A 24278-nucleotide genomic window follows, 5' to 3' on the forward strand; every position below is an offset into this window, starting at 1 on the left:
TTTCTGGGCTGGCGAGTGTATAGTCAATCAGGGTATTGAGAATAACAATGTCATTTGCATAAGTGACCCTGTTTATGGAACAAAACAGTATCGTAGACACATATACCTTGTTCCTTACAGTTCGTAAACAGTTAGTTGCATTGCTGGCACGACTAATCACAGTGATTTCCTTCGCCATAGCCCAGATTGGTATCTATTGTCCGAGAATAAGAATAGTGAGTAGTCTCTATAGTTAGCATGCACTAACTACATACTCCGCGGAAGTATTCTCTCATCGGCTAAAGAATCCATGATGACATGTAAGTGGCTAGCAGTGGGTCATATTGGAATCAACCAAGATAGAGATTATGGCTGCCTTGAGACAAGACTATAGATAGACTAGAGAAAGAGTAAGATGGCGTTTTCTACGGCGCCCACATTGTAAGCCCACACTGTAACGTTGAGCCCTAAGAAGGAACAGGAGGGCAAGCCACCGTGCGGAGAGACTTCCAGCTCCCCCCCCCGCGTCGTTTTTGTGGTTATGCCCGCCTCTCAATTTACAATCCGTGCAGAGTTGTACGCCCAAATAAAGAATACGCTAAGATCGAAATCTGCGACAATTGCTGCTCCAGCCTCTTCCAATGACATGTTTATTGATGGCCAAGCCGGTAGTCTCCAACCGCCGCCCCGGTCAGTCAAAAGAAAAAGAGACACAGAGATGCACTATATCTAACTGGAACTCTGCACACTAACCCACTGGGGCAATCATCATGCACATCTAACCGCCCATCACACATGGTGAGATAGTCTGAAGGACGTAGATTTATTAATAGCTTGGGTCGGAGAATTGCCTAAGAGCTCTTCGCATTGGATCTTCATCCCACCGGATGAGCTCCTTCACCTTGCCGCCCAGTCATGAGCTCGCTGTTTGACTTAGCGCGTTGCTCTCTCGATTTAGTTAAAGTTGCTTGGATCTGTCAACGAATCATATGGTGAAGAGTACAGGGCTGTCAAGCGTGGGCGCATCTCCAAGCCAATGAGGGCCCCTCGTTAAGCACCTATCCCTGCTAGTACCTGCAGAGTGCACCGATCGCTTTTTTATTTTTGTCGTACCCTTGTTTCGAGTTAGACCGGAGGTGTTACTATTTTGACTGAGATATTGGAAATATGATCTAGTTCTCATCAACGCCAGCTCTATATGTATCCAGCCTCGCTGGTCGGGTTGATCATTTTTAATCTAACCCTCCTCTTGTCATTCTTTTCCTCTAATTCCGATCTCTCTCTCTCTCTCTTACTATCTAGCCTTGTCAACAGCCAGGTGCTGCTGAAGGTTTCTTTGTACTTCTTGGTGCTCTTATATTCCATTTCTCATTTCTTCGCATGCTACACTCTCCTACTGGTACAAGGCTGAAGATCCCAAAAACGATCCTACTTCCTCCAAGTTCCGGTCATTCTACATACCACCCACTCCTCCCCCTCTATACTTCCTCTATCGAAAATTAGTCACTATGCGGTTCTTACCAGCCCTTCTCTCCCTGGTGGTTGTCTCAACTGCTGCTCCAACAAACTTCTTCGACGACATATATGACTTCTCCGACTCGCTTTTGGACTATTATAGTAAAGTCAGTCAGCATATCAACCGTTTGAGGCACAGCAAAACCGCAGTCGGCTGTGATGTATCCAAAATTGCATTGCCATCTCATGCCTCGGGCTTGACGAGTCCCGAGGGTCTGACTCCGATGTACGTCGCAATTGGACGAGGTACACAGGTATGTATAACATAGAAACTTGAAGTCAAAATGACGGGTTTACTGATACTTCAACAGAACTATACCTGTGCAGACAGCACATCCAATAGCAAGCCCCAAGCAGCTGGTGCAGTTGCGAACCTCTACAATGCTACCTGCATGGCAGCAAACTACCCCGATTTACTCGAGTTGATCCCTACAATTATCTGGAATAGCTCGGTACCATTGGATGTATCAACATTCCCTCGATCCAAGATCCAGCTACCGGCCAACATTGGCTTGATGGGTCACCACTTTTTCTTCGATTCTACTACCCCAGAGTTCAACTTCAACCTGGATAGTAGTAAGCAATTTGGAATCGCGATGACCAAGAAAGGTGGATCTATCGATGCCCCAGCAAATGCTCTCAAGGGCCAATATGGCGCTGTGCCTTGGCTTTACCTCACCACCACCAAGGGTACTGTGGGCAAGTACAAAGCAGTCTATCGTGTCGATACTGCCTCAGGTAATCCTCCCGACACTTGTGAGGGACAGCCTGAGAAGTTCCAAATGAGATATTCCGCGAATTACTACTTCTTTGGGAATTAGTTTGGCCTTTGTCGAGAGTATTCTTTTTACATTCTTGTTCTTCTGTATATAGATCATTCACTTGGACAGGTGGATACGACCTTTTGGGAGGAAACATCAGGCTGGTCCATTTGCTTTCTTCTGTTTCATACATTCAAATTGCTCAAACACTGAGCATTTGGCGTTAAGTAATGGAGTATAATGTCAGGCAGAATACCCTTTTTTTTTGCGGTGATGGTGCCTTATTTTTTTTTTTCTGTTTTTTTCTTCCCTCTGCAGGGCTCATCGTAGACACGTGATACATCACGTGACCAAACGCCAGCCCACCATAAAGCGCACTAACCGGATTCCGACTAGCGCAGTTCTGATTTTCTGAAAGATCCAGCAGGCGCAAAAAAATCTCGACTGTAGCAACGAGCAGCATCGGTCTTGACCCGCACGCGACAAAGCACTTTTGGTCATCTTTGCACCAGCTGCTTGATTCAGTGATATTTATTTCTAGTATCACTTATCGCATTTTTGAGTTGACACTCTTTTTGAGACCGTTTTCTCTTATTTTTCCATCGCACTCGGATTGAGCATTTCTTAGCTCAATTCTCAACCTCCTCGACCTTTTCAACCAACCTTTCTTCCCCCCACAACCTCATATCATAATGGGCTTCGCTCCTCGAGGCGGCCGTGGTGGTCCTCCCCGTGGACGTGGTGGATTCGGTGATCGTGGCGGTGGCCGCGGTGGACGAGGTTTGTTCTTCAATTCAACCGATAGTACAGGAAATCTGCTCGGGGGTGTATAGCTGGTCAACGTACTCAGCTCAATCACTCCACGGCATTTCGCCTGCACTCGGAATTTTCGATGGATATACATTTTACTGATCGTTGGTTTCAATTCTTAAAGGTGGTTTCGGTGGTCGCGGTGGTGGTGACCGTGGTCGCGGCGGTGGCCGTGGTGGTGCCCGCGGTGGTCGTGGTGCTCCCCGTGGCCGTGGTGGTCGCGGCGGTGGTCGTGGTGGTGCCCAGGGTGCTAAGGGCGGTGCTAAGGTCGTCATTGTAAGTACTTGCGAGCCATTGGCATGATGCGGGAGAAACCATGGCTAACCAACATTTTCCTTTTCAGGAGCCCCACCGTCACGCCGGTGTCTTCGTTGCCCGTGGTGGCAAGGAGGATCTGCTGGTCACCAAGAACCTGACCCCCGGTGAGGCTGTTTACGGCGAGAAGCGCATCTCTGTCGAGGGTCCTGCCGGCGAGGATGGTGCTGTCACCAAGATCGAGTACCGTGTGTGGAACCCCTTCCGTTCCAAGTTGGCTGCCGGTATCCTGGGTGGTCTGGACAACATCTATATGAAGCCTGGCTCCAAGGTTCTCTACATTGGTGGTGCTTCCGGTACCTCTGTCTCTCACGTTGCCGATATTGTCGGTCCCACTGGCTGTGTCTACGCTGTTGAGTTCTCTCACCGCTCCGGTCGTGACCTGATTGGCATGGCTACTCACCGTACCAACGTTATTCCCATCGTTGAGGATGCCCGTCATCCTCTGCGCTACCGCATGCTTGTCGGCTCTGTTGACGCTATCTTTGCCGATGTTGCTCAACGTAAGTGATCCAATCCACCCCGGCTTTGGGCCATACACCCATTCTAACCTATGGAATAGCCGACCAAGCCCGTATTGTTGGCCTGAACGCCCACATGTTCCTCAAGGACCAGGGTGGTGTTCTCATCTCCATCAAGGCCAGCTGTATCGACAGTACCGCTGCTGCCGATGTCGTCTTCTCCCGTGAGGTCCAGAAGATGCGCGAGGAGAAGATTAAGCCCAAGGAGCAGTTGACTCTGGAGCCTTTCGAGCGTGATCACTGTATCGTTGGTGGTATCTACTCTCGCTCCTCATAAATGGGTTGTTAATCTTTTGTCATGTCTTTTCTTTATTTGTTCCATTTCACTTTTCCCCCAGGCGTCTCGTGTTCCGCGATGTATCCACTGTTCTTTTCTCTTGTGACTGGTTTTCTCTGTCCATGTACGATTGCTTGTGTCACAAAATTTAGGTCTCACTCTGGGAAAAAATGCACACATTGAAATGATTGAGTGTTTCTGTAGGGTTTGTAGATTTGGCAAGCCGGTCATCGAGGTTGATTCCTCGTACAACAGTGTAGTATATCTTAGATATATGTAGAAATCCCCACGATTGATCTTTTCAAGATGTTCTCCAGGATGGTACATTTCAAGATGGAAGAATGTCCACGTCCTTGGCTAATCCCAAGATTGTCAAAGCTTCTTCCGAGATCACTCAGCAAGACCTAGCAACAATAGATGTAAGATCCAGGGCATATTTGTACCACCTCACAATCTGAGGCACTAATGTACCCCCCCATTGCTTCATCATTGCGGCCTCTTTTGGGGCTCTCCGACTATTCATATTGCATGAACAGGTAGGCGGACAAGAACACTTACGAGTTATGGTTCATATTCGGAAGTGCTAGTGAATGTTGCTAGTGAATAGCATCCTCTCTTGAAGTAAGTTGTAGAATTCCTCATAACTAACAACCCGTGAAAGGGAGCACTAGTCAGACAATTTGTTTAGTACGGATATAAAGCCCTGTTCTCCTGCACAATACTCATGATATTGAGTTCAGGATCCTGCAAATACACTATATAGCATTTACCGTGACCTTCCAAGGTTTCTACCAGTTATGAAATTGAGCATGGGCAATTTTCATATACTCGGATGTGCTTGTAATACGTTTGTCTTCTTTTTTGCATTTATCCCATGCCTTTTCCGGCTCCTCGGACTTCCCCCGTGTTCCGAGCAAACAAGCCAGTGGTTCGGCAGTCGGATTTCTCACCGAGATTCATCCGTCATCTTTTTCATTACATGAACTCGGAATATGTGCGTGGGGGGAATGACTAGAGTGTCGGCTTCTGATGAACAGTTTCTACATGCCATTGGTTGAAACAGGAAAATTGTGCTAGAATGAGGGTGCGCGGGGAAGAAGATAGCCCCGCGGGGTTCTATAGTGATGAGTATATAACAATGATGGGATGTCCCCGTATTTACTGGTAGAATCTGTGTTACTGTTCTGCTGATTGCTAATTTTCTTTCATCTCATTCTTGTCAGTGTCAATTTCACTCGGGCATAAACTTCCTGAATAAGTCAAGCATTGTCAATCAACATGTCGATTCTTATCACCGGCGCAGGGGGTTATGTTGGCCAAGAATTAGCAGCAGGCCTTCTTGCTAGTACTTCGTCTGATACAACAGTAACCATAACTGATGTGGTTCAGCCTGATGTCCCAGAATCAGCCAAGCAGTATGCTAGCAGACTGACTTGTGTTCGCGCCGATCTGACCTCGTCCCAAGAAGTCGATGAGCTGATTAGTACCTCTCGCAAATACGAAACCGTCTATCTCCTGCATGGCATTATGTCCAGTGGCTCCGAAGCCAACTTCGAGCTAGGAATTAAAGTCAATCTCGATTCTACACGATACATCCTGGACCGACTACGCACGACTCATCCTGGAGTCAAGGTGGTCTTCACCTCTTCATTGGCAGTCTATGGTCCAGCACCACCTGGTTTCCTCATCAACGAGAGCAATTTCCCACCGATTCCTTCATCTTCATACGGATCACAGAAACTCATTATTGAAACCCTGGTGAACGACTACTCTCGACGTGGGTTCCTAGATGGACGTAGCGTGCGTCTACCCACTGTAACTGTTCGAGCCGGCAAGCCCACACAAGCGGCAAGCAGTTTCGCCAGTGATATAATCCGTGAACCCTTCCACGGCAAAAAGGCTATCCTTCCCGTGGGCAAAGAGACCGAGATGTGGATTTGTTCACCGCATACCATTGTCAAGAACTTGATGCACGCACGCACCATCCCTAAGGCGGAATTTGGCGAGTCTCGTTCAGTGAATTTGCCCGGTTTGAAAGTCAGTGTACAAGAGATGCTGGATGCATTGGAGGAGGTTGGAGGTAAAGAGCGACGGGCTTTAGTCGAGGAGAAGTACGATGCTGCCACAGATAAAATCGTCCAATCCTGGACCCCTCAATTTTCGAACGAGCGTGCTTTCAAACTAGGATTCTCTGCAGATATTTCTATGTTGGAGAATATCCAGCAATTTGCGAGAAAATTTGTATGAATTAATGCGGGCATCGTGTGCGAGGACGGGATCGGGACGGATCGGTAGTGGATGAGGACAGAAACGGGAGAGAACCGGGAGGGATCATTTGAGCAATACTATAGTGTGAGTCAAATTTAGAATAATCAATCAGTATTAGCCACTGTAATTATTCTCAAGATAGTAGAAAGGACCTTATATCAAGAGTAATTATGAAGAGAAGACTGGATGAAAGGGAGTTGTCGGGAATTGCTTGAATTGTGGCTGCTGTGATTGGCCAGATTGGGTTTGGTGAATAATCTGACTTTCCGAACTTCCAACCTCAGGGCGACAACCAGCTCTTTTCTCCATCCCCCTTCAACCTCCCCCCTCCTCAACCCACTCTACCACCTCCGCAATGGCTTCCCGCCGCTTGGCTTTCAACTTGAACCAGGCTCTTAAGAGCCGTGCGGCTCTTAAGTCCATCCAGCCCGTGAAGCGCGGCTTTGCCTCCCCCGTTGCGCTGCCTTCCACCACCCAATCCACCACCCTATCCAATGGCTTCACTGTATGTTGGATCAATTCCTTCAATTGTATCGCATCTTTGCTAATCCTTCTTAGATCGCCACCGATCACTCTCCCTGGGCTCAGACTTCCACCGTCGGTGTCTGGATCGATTCCGGTAGCCGATCAGAGACTGACAAGACCAACGGAACCGCTCACTTCCTTGAGCACCTTGCCTTCAAGGTTCGACGCGAACTCCCATCCAATACACTGTTTGAAGAGATATAGAAATCTAACATGCACTGGCTTTTTTTTAGGGTACCAACAAGCGCTCCCAGCACCAACTCGAGCTGGAGATCGAGAACATGGGCGCCCACCTGAACGCCTACACCTCGGTACGACCGGAAAACCCAAACGCATAGCCTTTATTGCCAACTCATCGCTAACTTTTTCAATGTACAGCGCGAGAACACCGTCTACTACGCCAAGTCTTTCAACGCCGATGTTCCCAAGGCTGTCGACATCCTTTCCGATATCCTCCAGAACTCTAAGCTCGAGTCTGCCGCCATCGAGCGCGAGCGCGACGTCATCCTGCGCGAGCAGGAGGAGGTTGACAAGCAGCTTGAGGAGGTTGTTTTTGACCACCTGCACGCCACCGCTTACCAGGGCCAGCCCCTTGGTCGTACCATCCTCGGCCCCAAGGAGAACATCCAGACCATCAGCCGGGAGAACCTGACCGACTACATTAAGACCAACTACACCGCTGACCGTATGGTTCTGGTCGGTGCTGGTGGCATCCCCCACGAGCAGCTCGTTCGCCTCGCCGAGGAGCACTTCGGTAGCCTCCCCAGCAAGCCCCCTACCTCCGCCGCCGCCGCTCTCACTGCTGAGATGAAGCGCACCCCCGAGTTCATTGGCTCTGAGGTCCGTCTCCGTGACGACACCATTCCCTCCGCTCACATTGCCCTCGCCGTTGAGGGTGTCAGCTGGAAGGATGACGACTACTTCACTGCCCTGGTTGCCCAGGCCATTGTTGGCAACTGGGACCGTGCTATGGGCCAGTCCCCCTTCCTGGGAAGCAAGCTCAGCTCCCAGGTCAGCCACCACCACCTCGCTAACAGCTTCATGAGTTTCTCCACCAGCTACAGCGACACTGGGTGAGTTTTTCTGCCTTCCTGAAAGTTGTGAATCCATCACGCATACTAACCTCTTTTCCAGTCTCTGGGGTATCTACCTGGTTTCCGAGAACCTGACCAACCTCGATGACCTGATCCACTTCACCCTCCGCGAGTGGTCTCGCCTGTGCAGCAACGTTTCCTCCGCCGAGGTTGAGCGTGCCAAGGCCCAGCTGAAGGCCTCCATCCTCCTGTCCCTGGACGGTACCACCGCCGTCGCCGAGGACATTGGCCGTCAAATCATCACCACCGGCCGCCGCCTCAGCCCCGAGGACATCGAGCGTACCGTTGGCCAGATCACCGAGAAGGATGTTATGGACTTCGCCACCCGCAAGCTGTGGGACCAGGACCTTGCCATGAGCGCTGTTGGCAGCATTGAGGGTATCCTCGACTACCAGCGCATCCGAAACGACATGTCTCGCAACTTGTCGTAAATTCCCCCCCCTTCTGATTGCGAATTAAAGACGGCTATCTGAGACTCGGGTTATTTCCGAGCCTGGGTGGGTGTTTTGTTGTTTGAATGTACTATCAATCATTGCCTTGTTTGCGTGTGAAAATAGCAATTTAATTGCCTTGGTAGACTATATAGTCTGTGGTCCAGGGTGACGCAGACCGAGATATTTCCTTTGTCCACCGTGATTCTTCAATTGTCTCAATTAAAGCTTTAAACTTAAATCTCCTGTTGCAATGGGCTCATAGATTGCAATATTCCAAGATTTCCACTCAGACTTGGCCTTAGTAAAAAGAATTGACTCTTCGCGGGTCTTTGTGAATTGATCCTCTTATGATAATCGGCTGCTCGCAGTACTACTAATTGAGACGACCTGTCAAAAAAGAATAGATTACCTGATATACTCACTATCAGGGATTGGTCTGGCTATAAAGTAGACGATGGGTTTTGCAGATTGAAATGATTGAACAATACTGACTTGCCCTAGAGGAGATATTTACCTTCCCTGGTGATCTTCAATACCCTATCAGACTAATCTCAAACCAAGCGGTTGCTTTGGGAGTATATCAGCATCTCCAGTCTATATTTCCAAGTTTCACGAGTCGCGGAGGGGGTGAGGACTATCTTTGATCAATATGACACTTGTATGTATCCCATCAGAAGATTCCATATCCCCCTTCCAACGCTAGAGAAAACTCATGATACCAGACAACTCGCGGTCTACGATAAAGCGCATCCAGCCTTCTCAGGAGAACAGTGTCCTTCTCTATCTGAATAGCCTTGGAAGTACTCTATCTTCCACCATTTTACCCCCGGTCATTTGGGCTGGAATAAAGGGCACTGCATTATTAGTCCGGCCTATATCACATTCAATAAAGGCCATGGTTATGCAGCGAGGTTAGATTACGCTAAATTAGAGTCATTCACTTAATCTAACCGACCAATAACAATCTCGAGACCGTAAGAAATGTATGGAAAGTAAAAGATGAAATCCAACTCCTTTTCCAACCGGCAGCCTGCGGATTGGAACATCCGATAATCCACAGTGGCTTGGCCAGAGCAATCTAACGAACGCCGGCTTGAGAAACGCACAAACACACCGCTCCTATGCCCCCTTTCCGATTCAAAATGGAGGCAAATATGGTTGACTGAGGAAAATGGGCGATCGGCGTATATATTCTCTCTGATTTCCTTCCGATCTCCTTTTGTGGGTCTTGGATTGCATTGCATAACCCAGGGAGTAGCCCAGTTTCAACACCATGTTTCGTGGAACTATAGTCGAACTTCCCCAAAATCCACAGATCTTCTTAGGTCAAAGATATCGGAACTGTCTTCATAATGTAGCCCAGGCAGCAAAATGGACGAGTTTGATTTATATCGGCATACGCTTTTTTCTGATGTGGTCAACTTCGGAGAGAACATGGGCAATGTGGATGATGTTTCTCCTGGAAGCCTTTTTCATTCGTAAGTAGAGACGAAGAAATATAAATCTAGACTTGCGCGTTTTTTTTTTTGGCTGATGCACAAACGAATGAAGATCTAAATCGAAAGGAACAGTCGTTAGCCATTTTGGCCACCAAGAATCCAGAGAAGGGCCCAAGGAAACGATTGCGCCTTCAGGGGGATGAGGGTCTGCCTCGTGTAGATGTCCTACTACCATGCTGCGGCGAAGAAATCGATGTGATCTTGCAAACAGTGCAAGCGGCCTGTACTTTGGACTATCCAGAGTCTCACTTTCGAGTACTTGTGCTTGATGATGGAGGATCTTCCGTACTACAGAAATCGATATCTGACCTGCAACTTCGATGGCCACATCTCTCATATAACTCCCGCGGAAGACAATCTGGACAAGTTTTTGCCAAATCTGGTAATCTCAACTATGCTTTGACGAATCTACAGCAGGAGTTTCAACCCGAGTTCTGCGCTGTGCTAGATGCCGACTCTATCCCAACGAAAGAATTTCTAAGGGCAACACTGCCTCATCTCCTTATGAGCCCGGAGGCGGCTCTCGTATCGACCCGACAATACTTCTCTAATTTGCCGAGTGGAGACCCTTTATCCCAGACAAGAGAGCATTTTTATACATGTCAAAATGCCAGACTAGACATTCTCGGAAATGCCATCGATTCGGGATCTGGTGCAGTCTTTAGACGACAGTCCATCGTGGACGTGGGTCTTTATCCAACATATTCATTCTCAGAGGACTGGCAATTATCTTTGCTGCTACGCGGTAAAGGCTACAAGATCTTTCAGGTAGATGAGGCATTGCAGTTTGGTCTAGTTCCTACCTCCCTTGCCGGTCATATTGCTCAAAGAAAAAGATGGAATATAGGCCATGCCCAGCAAATACCTGCAATGCTTTTTTGGAGAAGTGATGAAATATCTCCCAGGCTGAGACTCTCGATTGCTCTCAATGGCTTTGGTATTATATTCGAAGAGATTGGCTGTTTCTTTGGATTTGCCGTTGTGCCTTTGCTATTGCTTTGCGGACATAAGCTCGTTCCCACTACATCACTTTCGACGTTATCTCTACAATTGGCCCTTTGCTTCATTGTACTCTGTTTGTCTTGGGCATATGAGCTTGTACAGGCAGCCTCCACAGGCTATCGAAGCGCAGCATTCGCGTTACTAGAGAACAAATGGCTTGCGGGATGTAAGTTCAATCCCCTCTTTGCGCCTATAATATTCATGCTGAAAAAAGTTTTTATAGCAAACATTTACGGCATACTGAGATTCTACCTCATTTCTGCCAAACCAAAGGGATCCTTTGTTACTGGGAGCAGAGAGAATTCGTACAATCGCAGCAGCGAATCTTCTCTATCTGGAAGATTATATCGTGATTTGGGAGAGAATGGCATTATCTACAGTGTGATCCTGGTTTTGGCCATGTCTCTCTCAATGATATACGCATTCCTGAGGGTAATCAGTATGCCCATGCATATGAAATTCGTCACAGTTGCATGGCCCCAGCTACTGAATATCTTTATTCTGGGCCTGAAATGCCACTCAGTGCCCATTATGTATCTGTTTGACCCACCAACATATTCGAAGCGTGCAGGCATTTCAGCGGAACCATCAAATTTGACTGAACTGAAGACCGAAAAAATTCCGAGTCAGAATGAAGCCATACAAGAGACACTGAAAGGCATGCATGAAGCGGGCAAGCACATTCTCCGCTCACAGACAATAGTTGAGCTGAATGATGAGCTTTTGACCTAGCCTTGGAACTCTCAAGGACTTTTTGTTTAGCTAGGGTCTCTTTCCTTGTCTTGATGGGCTGTAGGACCGGAATGACAGGAGATCCGATTCTCTGAGGGACCAATCATACTGATTGGTTTCAGGTTGCTGTTTCGTGTAGTTATATGGAGGCAAAGTTATCTCAAGAATGCATCAATTGCTTGCAGACCACAGTAGCTTATAATACTTGAGACGGTAATGACAGTCGCAATAAGAAGGGTAGAGTATAAACCTGGCTCATAATTGTCTTTCGACGTTAAATACAAAGGAAACAGACTTCAAAACCCTATATGATGGTCTCACACACGTGAGATCCGCTCATTTCTTAACAAATTCATAGTTGATGTAGTTGCCTCCCATGTCAACATGAGCATATCCACCAATCTTGTTGTTGGCACCCTTGCATTGGTCGAGAAGAGGCTTCAGGTAGCTGTAGACACACCGGCAGTCGGCACATTGGGGAGTTGAAGAGGACGAGTCATCCTGGCAGAGAACGATCTCGGCGGTACCATAGCTACCACCGTCGCTGTGGCATCCAGAGCCATGGGGCTGTGCGCAACCAGCATCACCGCAGCTGTCTTTGCCGGCGTCCTGGATTTCTTTCCAGTATTCAGTGGCTTGGACGGCATCGTCGTACCAGGGGCTGCCATCACTAGTCTCGCAGTGAATCTCAGGAGTGGCACAATCAACGGCACTGGCACCGACCATGAAGAGGGCGCCAGCAACAAAGAGAGATTTGAAGTGCATTTTGCTATGTCTTGAGTCAGTGTGTTTGCTTTATGAAATGGAAGCTTCACGTTTCAGGATCTTCTTACAGGATGTTCTTGAGAAACTAGGTGTTCAAGATAATTGGGTTTGAGGTGATGGAGAAGAAAGATATGGGTCAAGGTAAATAGGCACTGCTTTTATATCCATCCAAGATTCCACCCGGGCAACGTTCAAATAGGACCCTCTATGGACGAAGCCCCGTTCTGCAGTATGCTAGTGTCTATTCAGCTCCGGTAATGAATCCAGTGACCGATTATGCATCGCAATGCAGTTACATTTAGACCCCAAGAGGAAACTTGATTTTCTTTTCTTTACGCTCAATAGCCTCGTCTACGGAGTATAGAGTGCACGATTCATACGGCCCCATTGCAGTCATGAGTTTTGGGGCCGAAGTATGCTGAGATGTAGGGTATTCACAGATTTGATACGACTATGAAAAAGCCACAGTGGATAGATCGACAGATCAATGTCTTTTACGGTAACTGTCTCAACTTATTTCAATGGGAGTGGAGCCTACCACTTCATGATATCCCCGATCATTGCTTTTTATGGTGCTTACACCAGCCTCCAATGTCATACCGGCCCTGATCCCCCGATGATCACCTTCTAGAAAAGGCTGCCGAGCCACTGGAGCCGATGATTACAGCTTCAATATAATGCCCGAAAGAGTGGATATAGGGTATCAGCGCACTTGGACAATGTCCGAAGGAATTTGGTATCCAAAACACTCGGAGGACCCGGATATTATCAGATAAATGGATTTTACAAGACACAACATTGAGTTTCATACTGCAGGCCTCGTCATCGAACCATAATCTCCATGGGAAAGATGCACTTTGCTGTGATTGTCAATCAAAAGTGCATTGATCAGACTTTAGATGCCAATATGAATAAAGTGATATTTGAGGGTCATATATTCCTACCACACATTCAAGTTTTTATCAGAGTGGTTTAAAGATACCGGGTAAAGCGAGCCTCAGTTCTATACATTGCATTCCGCTAGTATTATTAGTACAAGCTGAAAAGAAAATAACTCTCTCGTCCATTTCTCTTACCATGCATAGTCATACCCTGCGCGATGTGGGAAGTGTGCCGAGAACACGAGTGGATCATGACCAAAAATCAAAAATGTGATATCTATATTTCCCTCACCATACGAAATATAGAACGGTGCACGAGTTTCTTTAGCTGAATAGTAAAGCCTTGGAACTTGAGTGTTCCTGTTCATGTTCATGTACTCGATTGGAGCTCGGAAGACGGATGTATGGGCTTCCGCGGGGCTTATAACCCACTAAGATTGGGGGCTAAACTTCACACAGACACAATTCTTGGGATAAGCATATGTAATTTCAGGGCAAAAAAAGCAAGAAGGATTATACCTCTTGCGGGGGCCCTTCAACGATCTTGTCCTCGTTTCAGCCTGCAATTTTGGCAAGCGGTTGGCTGATGCTTGGATGCCTTAAATTGGGGCTAGTTCCTGCAGGGGCTGACCTCAAGGAACCTAATCCCAAATGCATAAAACAGGAATGTCGCTTCCAGCTCATATTTCCAAAGGCTTTGACAAGAGTCTTCATGATTGAATGAAACCTGCTGTATTCATATCCATTGGTTCGCTACCCACCGTGGGGGGGCTTTGTGAGTCAATTGAATTCGGGGCCAAAAGCTCATAGCCGAAAGATCCATTTTTATCGGGTATAAGATCACTTATGGTACACAAAAATAACATCAAAATACATAACTAGTAGTTACTGTAGATCATGTATTCCCCACGGCCGGAGGAAAACTGCAAGCACTTATGCAAAGAGATTCACGTACTCTGTACATTCGTACATGCAGCGTATGGCCCCTCAATATACGTCATATTATAGTCCAGGGTATTCGCATATCTTGTATTTCTCTCTAGAACTAGAGAGTTTGTCTCAGAAGCTATCAGATTGAAATCAAACCATGCATAAACAGGAATCTGAACCTGAATTTGACAGACAGCAAGGAATGAGAACATGGTAAATCTACTATATTGAATCCGTATAAAATTTTTGCGTCACAGGTAAGCACACACGACAACTACAATAGCCAAAATTAGTCCTCGACCATTTTTGACAGAGATCTGCAGTATAACATAGCATACGAAGTAGTTAAACAGCATAGATGCATAAATATGTACAGCCCAAGCTGTACCTTTTCCAGCCCCCACTGAACTTGTCGTCATGTGGAGTCTTCCTGGAGGAACTCTTGGATCTTTGCATCATTTGATAGGCTCATCTTGAAATGCCAAGGGACATCTAGTGGGATTCCACAATTAATTGGGCCCTTCGACTCGAGCTGACTAAAATTCCCCCAGGCAAAATTTAGCCTGCGAATGATCGACTGGAATTGGCTTAAGCCGAGGCCCGCCCTCGTTTTCCTTTCGATTCCTACCGCCCAGAGTTGTGCGTATGGGCCAACTTTGTATCCCTTGATGTTGCTGTTTCGAAGGCTCCTGCATGGGTTGACGCCAACCAACGGAGCCATTTCTCCTTTAATACGCGTCTTCCTTTTCTTCGTGGCACTATTCTTCTGCCTTACACTTTATGCACGCTCGTTGTCTTCTCATGACCCCGGCTCGGCTTTCTTCAAGCCGTGGAGCGCGTATGATGCCGATTATTCTTCCTTGAGGGCGGAGCAGGGAGACTCCTATATTGATTTGGTGAATAATGGCACTCTCTCGACCCCTCCAAAGGCTTCTTCTCAGCCTGAGCTCTGTATTGGGATCGCGTCCATCGCTCGACAAGGTGTTCGCTATCTGAGGACCACCGTGGGCACGGTTCTGGAAGGGTTGAGTGAACAAGAGAGGGCTAATATACACCTAATCTTATTTATCGCGCACACGAATGCATCAGAGCACCCCGCTTATTCAGAGCCTTGGCTTCATAAGGTGCCAGATCAAGTGTTGCTGTATAATCCCGACGAGGTAGACGTTAGACATATCGCGTCTCTTGAGACCGATGAGGCAAAATCGGCAGGCCGTGAAAAGGCTCTGTTCGATTATACGTATCTATTAAAAGCGTGCGAGGCATCAAATGCCCCGTACACATTAATGCTCGAGGACGATGTCATCGCACTCGATGGGTGGCATCATCGCACCCAGAACGCATTGGCATCTGCTGAAAAACAGACCAAAACGATTGGTGCATCAAAGTGTGAGTTGTTCCAATATCGTCGCGAATCATCTTCTTGACTGACTTCTTCTCTCTCCTCAGGGCTCTATCTCCGTCTTTTTTATACCGAAGAGTTCCTTGGATGGAACTCCGAAGAATGGCCTACCTATCTCTTCTACTCGATCCTTACTTCTGTATTAGTCGCATGTGCCTTTTTGGGCGCCAGAAAATACAAACCTCGATTCGCCGCCACTCTTTCGAACGAAGTCATCCTCCTCGTCAGCTGTATATGCACACCTATACTAGTCGGCCTATTCTTCGCGACTGGACGTGCCACTATGCTCCCAATACCGGATGGAGTGCATCAAATGCCGCGTTTTGGATGCTGCTCGCAGGCTCTGATATTTCCACGAACACGTATCCCAGACCTCGTCAAGTTGTATGAAGACAAGCATCTGGGGTACGTGGATATGATCACGGAAGAATACGCAAATGAAAATCAGGAAATTCGGTGGGCGATTACACCCGCCGTCGTGCAACATGCTGGTAGGAGAAGCTCCAAGGGAACATTTACCAACAATGATGGACCTTATGTACCGCCCAGACATAAGAGTAAATCAGAATTGTCGGATGTGGAGAAACTTTGGAACTTCCGATTCGAGACATTGGATTCGAATGCTTTGCGTGCTGAGCACGACAGGTTCATCAAGTATGGACTGGATTAGTATATAGTCGACCGTATAAATCTTGCTTGGCATCTTATAATATTTTAACATTTTGCATATCACAAATTTGCGGCCTGAGGTTATCTATCAAGATATTCTTATTGTTCAAATAGAAGTTCTGCTGGTTCTTTGTGTAGCTAGGATGTACCAGTACAAATAGACAATAAGATCGCTCCTTGAAAGGTGACACAGTATGGATGATACAATTGATTTAGTCATGTATCTCGATTATTCTCCTAGCATATAATATTCTAACATTTTCCATATGACAAATTCGCAGCCTGAGGTCAACAGTAAGTATGGTGCATTATCCATAATGTACCATACTTAGTGTACTACATTCTGAGAGGACCTCATCACAGCACCAGGGCTTCGAAAATGGCAGAACGTTCGTTCTATTAGATCATTAAATTGAGCAACTCAAGGCAGATACCCCAAATGGTGAAACTGAATTTTAGATGCCTCGTAACCATCAAATGGAGGTCGTTGTCAATACTAGAGGACGAAAAGTCATATGTGTGCCAACGATTTCATGAATAGCTTACAAGATCAACGCAGGCAACAAGATAGGCTTCAAAACTCGTGAGAGGAACTTCCGGCATTGTGAATATTGGCAAGTTCATGAACACTCTAATATCTCTGAAGATAAGCCCCGGAGCCTAACATTTCCAACGGCATCGCTGACCGAGCTACAAAGCACAAGCACACAACATAACTGGTGACCAAGCAGTATTTGGTACCATCGGGTGCATAGATGTCCTATTCTTAAAATAATCTGACCTTACTCAAACAGGAAAAAGGTAGAGACCATAAAATGCCCGTCAGGATTTAAGAATCTGCAGATCTTGTTCCCAAGAGCAGTCTAGTGGCACATTTTTAAGTTGAACCAGTCCCAACTACGTCAGCTTGGGCTGCAGAAAAAAACAACCTGACTCAGACCAGACCCTCAAGACCCATCTCCTTGGTAGCCATTGAGGAGGACGGGAAGAAAGATCAATCTCAATTCCGCATGAAATGGAGTCATTCGGGGACCATCCGGGGAACTCACACATACTATCAGACACCCAGAATGTCGATGCAGACATGCAGCGGCAGAGCTTCAGCTCGCTTAAATGACACTGAATCCAATTCTCTGGGTGCGGCGTCCTAACATCGCAGTTCATTGGTGGCTAGTCGACGCCTCTAAATCTTCAAGTCCATTTTTGGAATAGTACAGTTACTGCTTAAAGAAGATTACCGTTCATGCTTAAAGTTATCAGAAAATCCACGAACTAGGCTCAAGCATCATGCATACCACCATCAGGGACAATGTGCAGGCCTAGTTCAAAAATTTGCAAGCGAGTTGTAGTAGTAAATCTTCTCAAAATAGAACTGCAGATACCGCAAACCCCCTTTCTCAAATTCCAGTCAATATCCGCCGAGGAAAAATCTAGAAGCAAATAAAATAAAGGCCATTCCTAATGGAATATGATTTTCTCTTGGCTTCCAACCTCGTGAGTCCCACCTCCTCAGCCGCAAACTGCATAATAAATGAGCTAATCGCTCATAAGCCGGGGATCTACCCAAATGCCCGGTTCAGCCACTTGGAGGCGTTTCCCCAACGGTGTCTCCGATTTCAGCTATCAGGCAATTTCCCATGGCTTTAAAAAGGTTATTGTGCCCTGTCCTGGTGTCATTCTCACTGTCTTAGCTATCTTGCAGACTCAGTAGCTGCCGTCCGAAGCTGAGGTGATTGATTCCGAGGCAGTGAGCTCCTTTGCAAGTAACAGGCAAACACATTATAAGGAAATGAGTCAAAAAAATCGATTACTCCGCCGGGAGAAAGTGAATTTATGCTTTATTACCTCAGATCCGTCTTCGAACAATGGGAAAACGAGCAATCTTCACATGGTCAGATCTCATGCCGGAAAATGGCGATGGTCCGAAACCCGGAAAAAAAAGGGCCATATGAGCCGGGATAAGGCCAGTCTTCGAACAAACTACGCCGGAGGGCATATTTCGGAAGAGTATGATACTTCAGATACTAGTATCTCCGATACTTCATTTGGTACTTCGCTTTCGGGATCGAAAGACAGTTCGCCGGATGTTGACCTAGGAGTTTTATTCGAAGCACTAGAAGAAAAGGTCAATGGCATAGAAGTACCTGGAGTATTCCCACCTGAGGAGACAGAATCATTCGACTCAACTGACTTTTGTGGGTCAGAAATGTCTGGTTATCCCACTGCTGGATGTGTGAATTTATACGGCATCGCACCTAATATCCTAGACCCCTTCCAACAATACCCTCATACATCACCATTACCTTCAGACCTGGTCAGCGATGCTAATAGATACTGTAAGATCTCTCAATCATCTTTATTCTTTTTCTTACTGAATCTGTCTGACTAGCTTTATCCGTCTTATGGCCTGGTCTCTTACCTCCATCCTTCAGAGCCAGTCACCCTGGTGTAAATGCATGGCTTGAGAATTCTGCTACGCACGAAGCACTTCACAGTACCTTACTGTTTGGATCATATTCACATCGAAGAACTCTATGGCTTGTCAAGAATCGAGGACATTTCAGCAATGAAGATGGAAAGAAGCTGTCACTTTGTGAAGCGGATGCTATTGTCAGAGTGAATCGGGCTATTCAGAGTCCTTCGGGGGCTGTGACTGATTGCATAATATTGTGTGTTCTATGTATGGCAACGAACAAGGTAGATGGTCCCATGTGGGATCAAAATCAGGAGCGGATATTTCAAGCTCCATTGACATCACTTCAATGGCTCGATATTTACGGTCGTTTGTCTCCTCATCCAGTTCACCAAGCTGGGCTTGTTCAACTGGTGCGCCTCAGAGGTGGACTGGAAAAGATAGAGCTGCCAGGTCTCGCAGCTATAATATCCTAGTATGCCCCTCCAAAAACACGCATTTTGAACGTAATGAACTTCTACTGATACCTCTGTCAATTCAGCTCTAGTATCCTCGGGGCCAGTCGGTCTCTATCTCGTCCGAGTTTCCCCTTTGTGTCTCTTCGGACTGGAAGTTATCTTGGCTTACAAGATATAATTGGAACTCATGTCAAACACTTCGAGTCAATTCAGATCCCCTCACACATGCAAGACATCCTTCAAAGTCAACGAATATATGTGTCTGAAATTGAGATGTACGAAGATGGCGTTCAAATTGGAACGGACTTGCTTTGTGATCACCGAAATATTATACAGTGGCATATCATGTCTCTTCTTCCATCGATTCAGCTCGACTCTGCTCATGCCACCACTTATCCTCTCTATGAATCATGTCGGCTTGCCTTGATCATTTTTGGGGTTGGCGTCACATTTCCTCTTCCCCGCAAAGCACTCCATTGAAAACACTTGGTCGAATGTTAAAACTAGAGCTTCAGTCGCATCAACATGAAGCCCAAAATACCTCACCCTCAAATCTCAATCTTTATATGTGGATTCTGAGCCTCGGTTGTATTGCTGTTGCGGATTCCCCAGAGAGGGATTGGTTTATAGATGAGCTCAGATTTCATATCACATGCCATGGCCCGTCGACATGGCATGATTTTCGAGCTGATTTGAAGTCAATTTTGTGGCTTGATAGCGCTTGTGGAATGGCCGGAAAAATAATTTGGAATGATGTTATGAGTTCATGATAACATTTGAGGGACTTCTCTGGCCCTTTTGTATGAAATACTCAAAATAGAAATCCCTCTTCATAGAAATCCCTCTTCATAGAAATCCCTCTTCATAGAAATCCCTCTTCATAGAAATCCCTCTTCATAGAAATCCCTCTTCATAGAAATCCCTCTTCATAGAAATCCCTCTTCATAGAAATCCCTCTTCATAGAATTCATCTGGACCGTCCCTGTGCAGAATTGATAGACAACATTTCGACAAAGGATATCAAGCTGTTGAGTGGGGTTGTTGAGAGGCACTGAAAATATTGTTTCTTTTTGAGCGCAGAAAGGAATTTTCTGGTTGTTGTTGTGGTCAAGCTCAGGAAATCCGATCGCAGTCAAATCTGGTTTTTGGTGATACGATTTTACAATGATACAAATTTGATTCGACCACATCCCCGATTATGAGATGATTTATATCGTTAAACAGATATGGTTCTGACCATCTGACTTCGATAACAAGAGATAGAAATAGTGTATAGAATCTGTTGTAGATTGCAGCATCAGATTGTTTCCACAGATGATTGTAAGATCCATCACAGTAGATGATTGCCAGTCCATAATTAGTTGAAAGAAACTGAAAAATCCATTGGAAAATTTCTACAGGTACTGAATCTGAATTTCATTCTTGCTAGATCTTCAGGATGGCAAAATCTGTTTGATCATGAAAATCTGGTGATTTGAATACAGGAATCCAGTTCTGGATCGAATCATATAATTTGAAAGATATAATGAAAAGCTGAGTCAATATTTGTCCGGTAGATATAAGGTACAGATTACAGGTAAATTTGAGACTTCGTCAAGAGTATTTCAGGGAAATGGTAATCAGCAAGGCTGAAGATCCGTCAGTTTCACCGCACAACTTGTAGAGCAAATATTTTCAAAAATTCTGCAGATGAGTTTCGCGAAATAAGGTTCTGTCTGCAAATTATGGACTGAGACAACTGTTCTGGAACAGCTATAGCTACTAGTGGAAAATCCAGTAGTATTCGATATGATGGACAGAGTGAATAAAAGAAAAAAGAAAAGAGTGAAAAATAAAAGAGGAGATATAGAAAGGGAAGAAATTCCTGGCCACCTCCGGCAATTAGCAAAGTAATTCCACTATATGAAATCCACTGAAATTCCAATACTGTATAACATTTATATCATTATCTAAATTCAAATTGAGTAGTAGCCTCAGTTTTCCATGGAACAGGAACCAAGTAACCATAGGCTTTGAATAATCTTGAGCGGCAAGTTGTCACCTTGGCCATCTCTTCCCCAGGATGACTGGTGCTCAGTACCCTTTTATAGCTCCATATCTCAACTGCGTTGTTTTGCAGGGACCGTACCAAAAGGCTACTACAGCCACAATGGTTGAAATGCAAACATGATGCAGCCACGGACTTCTGAGTCTCGATCTGTCACAGTAGATAAAGCCTGACTACTATGCTCCTATCTTCAGAACCAATTACCAGTTCATTTTCAATAAAAAGTACCTCGGCTCTGGGGTATCCACCACGTTACTTTGAGCGATGGGAGACGTAACTTGAATGTTATTTATAGGGAAGCCATATACTCAATCATAAGCTGATTGTGGACGCGGTACGAGATACTGTTCCTGATTATTGTCCTGCACTGACCGAGAAAGTTCCAACAATGATTACTTCAATTACTTAATGACTAGTAAAGACGTAAAAAGAAATTGGGTGGATCAATACTTTTCCCTAGTCAAACACGTATCGGTGCGACTAATATACTTCCAAGGTCAAAGTAAACTCTGATGTCGGCGCCCCTTCTGATATCCACCTTCTCCCCCAGTTCGCGGGGAATGTACCCCCCCCTAGGGTGCCCGACAGACGGGTGGCCTCTCCCTGCCAGCGGCTTATCCACTAAGCAGTCATACATTGCAAGAGTCCCTGGTTGCAATAGCCGAAACAGCGAACGGGTTTGCAGTGAAGGTCCCGTTGGGATCAGCCTTTCCTCTAATCTTACCCAACTTTTGGTACTTTGCTGCATCCTCATAATAACATTTCCAAATATTCTGCTTCCCCAAATCCCAGTCACCATAAGACCCCCAAAGCAAACGTCTGTCCTGTTTGCTGAAGGAACTGGAGGGACCAACCATAATTAAGTCATTCTGGGCTTGCCATTTTTCAGCGTACATTTTATACCTGTCGCCCGGTTCGTGAAAGCAGTCTAGCACTTGGACAACTGATGTGTCCCTCCAGCTGTAAGAAGTGCCGTTATCCTTGTTCCTATAGAAACGCGAATTCTCGCCTCCGTAGCATTGGATCTGTACTGAAAGCTTGCAATGTACGTAGGCCTCATACTCCTTGTCTCCCGGGTTATTATCGAGCAAATGGCGCGGGTTATAGATCAAGTCGATGCGATCAACCACATCGTCGACCCAGCCGTCCTTTTCAAGAGACTTTGAGTTTGTAGAGTAGGTGCGCTTGATGTAAGGGAGATCAAACTCTCGTTGCTTGGGGAAGATCCATTCTCCACTCATTCGAGACATGTCCTCCTCTAACTCGTTGATGAGGAGAGTTTCGCTTTTAAAAAACCCCTTGAGAGCCCGGAATTTGTTGAACCACTGGTCAACACTCTCGTCATACTTGTCATCTTTGCTGGTTGGGCACCACTGCGCATAAAGCACGATGATGGCGGGGAAGCTGCCATTTAGCCAGTCAAGAAACTTATCCGCGAGAGCTCCCTTGATCTTATTTTGAATGCGTTCCCATTCGTCAGCATTCTTCAATGAAGGGAAGAGCATCGTGATGGGAAAATCGGTACTGAGGACGCTCACACAGAGGTCAAAGCCTCGCGGGACGTTGCTATCGTCAGCCATTTGTGCGACTGCGGTGAGCAGACTTTTGAGGACTTTTGGCGAGTAGATCCAGAGTCCTTTGATGCCATGTGGTCCCTTGAACCCGTTTGGACCGACAATAGTACCCACGTAACTCTTCGCCTGATATACCTCAACGATATAGTGTGTGATGATGCCAAAATTACCTGGACTGCCCCCTAGTACGGCGTTGAAAAGTTCGGCGTCATTTTCCTTAGAGATGTCTTTAATGACACCGTCATGACAAACCATGCGAATGGTTCTGATATGATCGCCAAAAAGGCCAAAGCTACGACCAAGTTGGCCATAGCCACCAGTCTGGCCATGCCCACCCACACATACATAAGCGCATTGCCCGTAGGGGACAAACAGTTGGTTGTGCTTGAGATATGCGTTGAAGTCCTTTAATTGATTGCTGACGCCAACGTACACCAGTGCTCGATCCTGGGCAATGGGGTTGCGGGCATCCAAAACCATCAAGTCCTTGTATGTGTTGCTAAGGTCGATTTGAATGTTCTTGCCACCTGTAGACGATGCACCACTATACTGGTGACCGCCACTCTTGATAGCGATAGCGACTTGATTCTCTCTGGCCCAGTTCACGGTCTTGATTACGTCTTCGTCTCGTTTCGGCTGGACGATGAGATCTGGATACATGTTGTGATCACCCGCCTGAGACGAGGTCGCATATTGCTGGTTGAAGTAGGTGTAGTCCTGCTTCTCAGCTGGAGTTCCATCGCGGAAGTATTGCATCCCCTCTAAACCTTGAATTCGGACCATTGTTGCTTTTTGAGAATTTTCAAGTACACAGTTGACCTGAAGTATGGTGAGAACATTTCAGACGCGAACGACACCGAGTCTTGTACTTTTCAGGTATACTCAGGAGCATGAGTAGGACTGGTAGCATTCAGCCACTTTGGTAATTGACTTTATAGTATGTAACATTGAATCAGTGAATATCCCTCGATCTTGATACGCGTAGCACCGTCGGCTTACAGTGCCGCCATTGTCTCGTGCAGCTTCGTTGCCCCAATCTCCATCCAAGGCGAGCCGAGTCTCACGCTGTTGACGAATATTGGTCAATTTTACGATGATGTTTCGTCTCCAACGCTTGTGCTGAAAATTCTCGCCTTTCGGGCCGTGAGTGTATTTAGACCTTCATATTGTCGCAGCTTCTTACCATGGGATCTGTTAAGGACCTTGTGACTCTTCCAAGAGTAGAGCTGCATCTAGCCACAAACATATTTCTAGAATGATTTCAGTGCACGTAAAACTTCACTGCTCTTAAGATTTAGAAATGTGTTAAAAAAAAAACCATTCTGTTGAAAGCACCTCATTTTTTAGCTCCATATAGCTCGATATCACTCCAAGTTTAGCATTGCTGATCACTCTGCGCTCCTGTGC

General features: G+C 46.2%; 9 protein-coding genes across 9 annotated transcripts; 7 read left to right on the top strand and 2 right to left on the bottom strand.

Moving 5' to 3' along the window:
• Positions 1 to 1487: 1487 nt before the first annotated feature.
• N7469_008102 (uncharacterized protein) lies at positions 1488 to 2315 on the top strand (the record flags this gene model as incomplete). The annotated part of the gene is made up of 2 exons (XM_056647020.1): positions 1488 to 1748; positions 1806 to 2315. The coding sequence occupies 2 exons, from the start codon at positions 1488 to 1490 to the stop codon at positions 2313 to 2315; spliced, it is 771 nt and encodes a 256-aa protein (XP_056498571.1).
• Positions 2316 to 2947: 632 nt separating this feature from the next.
• On the top strand, positions 2948 to 4178 carry N7469_008103 (rRNA 2'-O-methyltransferase fibrillarin family protein; the record flags this gene model as incomplete). The annotated part of the gene is made up of 4 exons (XM_056647021.1): positions 2948 to 3035; positions 3190 to 3341; positions 3409 to 3883; positions 3943 to 4178. The coding sequence occupies 4 exons, from the start codon at positions 2948 to 2950 to the stop codon at positions 4176 to 4178; spliced, it is 951 nt and encodes a 316-aa protein (XP_056498572.1).
• A 1278-nt stretch (positions 4179 to 5456) lies between these two features.
• Positions 5457 to 6425, top strand: N7469_008104 (SDR family oxidoreductase; the record flags this gene model as incomplete). The annotated part of the gene is made up of 1 exon (XM_056647022.1): positions 5457 to 6425. The coding sequence occupies one exon, from the start codon at positions 5457 to 5459 to the stop codon at positions 6423 to 6425; it is 969 nt and encodes a 322-aa protein (XP_056498573.1).
• Positions 6426 to 6801: 376 nt separating this feature from the next.
• On the top strand, positions 6802 to 8496 carry N7469_008105 (mitochondrial processing peptidase; the record flags this gene model as incomplete). The annotated part of the gene is made up of 5 exons (XM_056647023.1): positions 6802 to 6951; positions 7005 to 7130; positions 7205 to 7282; positions 7350 to 8044; positions 8106 to 8496. 5 exons carry the CDS (start codon positions 6802 to 6804, stop codon positions 8494 to 8496), a joined length of 1440 nt encoding a protein of 479 aa, XP_056498574.1.
• Positions 8497 to 9757: 1261 nt separating this feature from the next.
• N7469_008106 (glycosyltransferase family 2 protein) lies at positions 9758 to 11732 on the top strand (the record flags this gene model as incomplete). The annotated part of the gene is made up of 3 exons (XM_056647024.1): positions 9758 to 9977; positions 10051 to 11166; positions 11224 to 11732. Coding segments are annotated over 3 exons (1845 nt in total), but the record flags the coding sequence as incomplete, so codon positions are not given.
• A 336-nt stretch (positions 11733 to 12068) lies between these two features.
• N7469_008107 (uncharacterized protein) lies at positions 12069 to 12497 on the bottom strand (the record flags this gene model as incomplete). Its single annotated transcript, XM_056647025.1, has 1 exon — positions 12069 to 12497. One exon carries the CDS (start codon positions 12495 to 12497, stop codon positions 12069 to 12071), a length of 429 nt encoding a protein of 142 aa, XP_056498576.1.
• A 2479-nt stretch (positions 12498 to 14976) lies between these two features.
• N7469_008108 (uncharacterized protein) lies at positions 14977 to 16380 on the top strand (the record flags this gene model as incomplete). Its single annotated transcript, XM_056647026.1, has 2 exons — positions 14977 to 15697; positions 15758 to 16380. 2 exons carry the CDS (start codon positions 14977 to 14979, stop codon positions 16378 to 16380), a joined length of 1344 nt encoding a protein of 447 aa, XP_056498577.1.
• Positions 16381 to 18267: 1887 nt separating this feature from the next.
• Positions 18268 to 19268, top strand: N7469_008109 (uncharacterized protein; the record flags this gene model as incomplete). Its single annotated transcript, XM_056647027.1, has 2 exons — positions 18268 to 18715; positions 18769 to 19268. 2 exons carry the CDS (start codon positions 18268 to 18270, stop codon positions 19266 to 19268), a joined length of 948 nt encoding a protein of 315 aa, XP_056498578.1.
• Positions 19269 to 21926: 2658 nt separating this feature from the next.
• On the bottom strand, positions 21927 to 23654 carry N7469_008110 (FAD-binding oxidoreductase; the record flags this gene model as incomplete). Its single annotated transcript, XM_056647028.1, has 1 exon — positions 21927 to 23654. One exon carries the CDS (start codon positions 23652 to 23654, stop codon positions 21927 to 21929), a length of 1728 nt encoding a protein of 575 aa, XP_056498579.1.
• Between the last annotated feature and the right edge of the window lie 624 nt (positions 23655 to 24278).

The sequence above is a fragment of the Penicillium citrinum genome (assembly GCF_028827155.1).
Source record: "Penicillium citrinum strain IBT 23319 chromosome Unknown utg000007l:1.0-2040159.0:1.0-2041076.0, whole genome shotgun sequence".
Taxonomy (NCBI): Eukaryota; Fungi; Ascomycota; class Eurotiomycetes; order Eurotiales; family Aspergillaceae; genus Penicillium; species Penicillium citrinum.